Genomic DNA, 1,463 nt, shown 5'->3' with positions numbered 1-1,463 from the left:
ACTATGACCATTAGGCTGCCTCTAGTACATATCAACTGGGATCGACCCATGATAGGCTTATGCCCTTGGGATACCACCCATAAACGCATAAATACGGATCAACCCATGATAGGCATATGTCCCTGGGAAACCACCCGATAAGAGAGAACTTCAATGCCGTAACAATGAAGTAGGAATTTATTAGTATATCAATGAAACATTTTGGAGTCATTAATAGCACATGGATCTTGTTTGAGTAACCGGATACCTTTTGACATTCATTAGAGCACATTTAGCTCTAAACCTTCACAAACCTGGTTCTGAACTCTTCATTTCGGCCATCTCAAAATCCATATCTTCTTTATCAGATCCGCTAGGTCGAGCACCAAGTTTGTCTGCCACATTGCTCCATGTTTAGAAAGCTGAAGCTTTTGGGGCTTATTGCCTGATCCTGCTGGCATCAATTCCAAACCCATGAGCCTAGCAACCAAACTTAGAGCTTTCATTTCGCGCTTGCTTTCACAACGTGTATCGGTCATTCCATTATTCTTTGCATTTGGAAAACCACCACTGTTCTCATCAGCAATCTACATTGTTCATACAAGAACCAAAAACAATAAAAACAAAAACTTTCCTGTCAGGCTAAAATCTGAGACAATAGAAGAAAAAGAAAGCTAAATGTGGGAGTATAGTTCAAGAAATGAGTACCAAATGAAACTTTGGCCGCTTCTCATCCCCTCCAAACTTTTTTGAAGCTTGTTTCAAGCAAGCTATAAGAATGCAGCACAAAAAAAGAAATAATTTATCCCTCTAGCTAGAATCACGTTCAAGAAATTAACCATTCTGCTTTAAAAATGAGTGGAACGTAGTAGTAGCTAACCTGGTGAAAGCAGTTTCTTTGGAAACAGCTTCTTGGCAAATCTACGGTTCCGATCTAAGAGCTGAAAGAAAATGCCCACACAACCACAAGGCCTCTGAGGTTGTCTCTCATTCATTTCTCTAGCTGAGCTATCATTCATCCTTCAAAATCCTCTCTTAAATTTCTTCACCTTTTCTCCCACTCTGCTGAATGTGATTCATACACTTTGTCTTCCCAATAAGATTCTACAAACATTATCTTCACATTAATTTGGAAAGAATTAAACAAAAGACTCCCCCACTGCCCCTCTGCCCACCACATCACTCACCCTCCTTGGCCCAAAAAAAGAAAATGGGGAAAAAGAACTTACATTTTCATGCCAGAAACAAAGCACAAACCCAACAAAATATCAGAAAGAAAGTAGAAAATAGCTATGAAAAGTAAAACCCTGAGCTGTGTTCAATTATGACAAAACTTTCACAAGAAACCACAGTCCAACAAAGCAAACACAAAACAAGAAAATACAAACAGCAATACCCAGAATGTCTACATCTTGCACCAAATGTGCTACTGTTCAAGAAAACAGCTAGAACTGGTTATAGTACACTCTAGTAAGCTATTCTTT

General features: G+C 39.0%; 1 protein-coding gene across 1 annotated transcript; it reads right to left on the bottom strand.

Moving 5' to 3' along the window:
* Nucleotides 1-308: 308 nt before the first annotated feature.
* LOC124894379 lies at nucleotides 309-1,116 on the bottom strand. Its single transcript, XM_047405074.1, has 3 exons — nucleotides 860-1,116; nucleotides 697-749; nucleotides 309-566 (listed from the first exon to the last, which is right to left on the bottom strand). The coding sequence occupies exons 1-3, from the start codon at nucleotides 996-998 to the stop codon at nucleotides 309-311; spliced, it is 450 nt and encodes a 149-aa protein (XP_047261030.1). The 5' UTR covers nucleotides 999-1,116.
* Nucleotides 1,117-1,463: the final 347 nt, after the last annotated feature.

The sequence above is a fragment of the Capsicum annuum genome, unplaced genomic scaffold (assembly GCF_002878395.1).
Source record: "Capsicum annuum cultivar UCD-10X-F1 unplaced genomic scaffold, UCD10Xv1.1 ctg73383, whole genome shotgun sequence".
NCBI classification, from domain to species: domain Eukaryota; kingdom Viridiplantae; phylum Streptophyta; class Magnoliopsida; order Solanales; family Solanaceae; genus Capsicum; species Capsicum annuum.
Note: the sequence above shows the minus strand (reverse complement) of the source record. Positions and strands in the feature narration are given on the sequence as shown.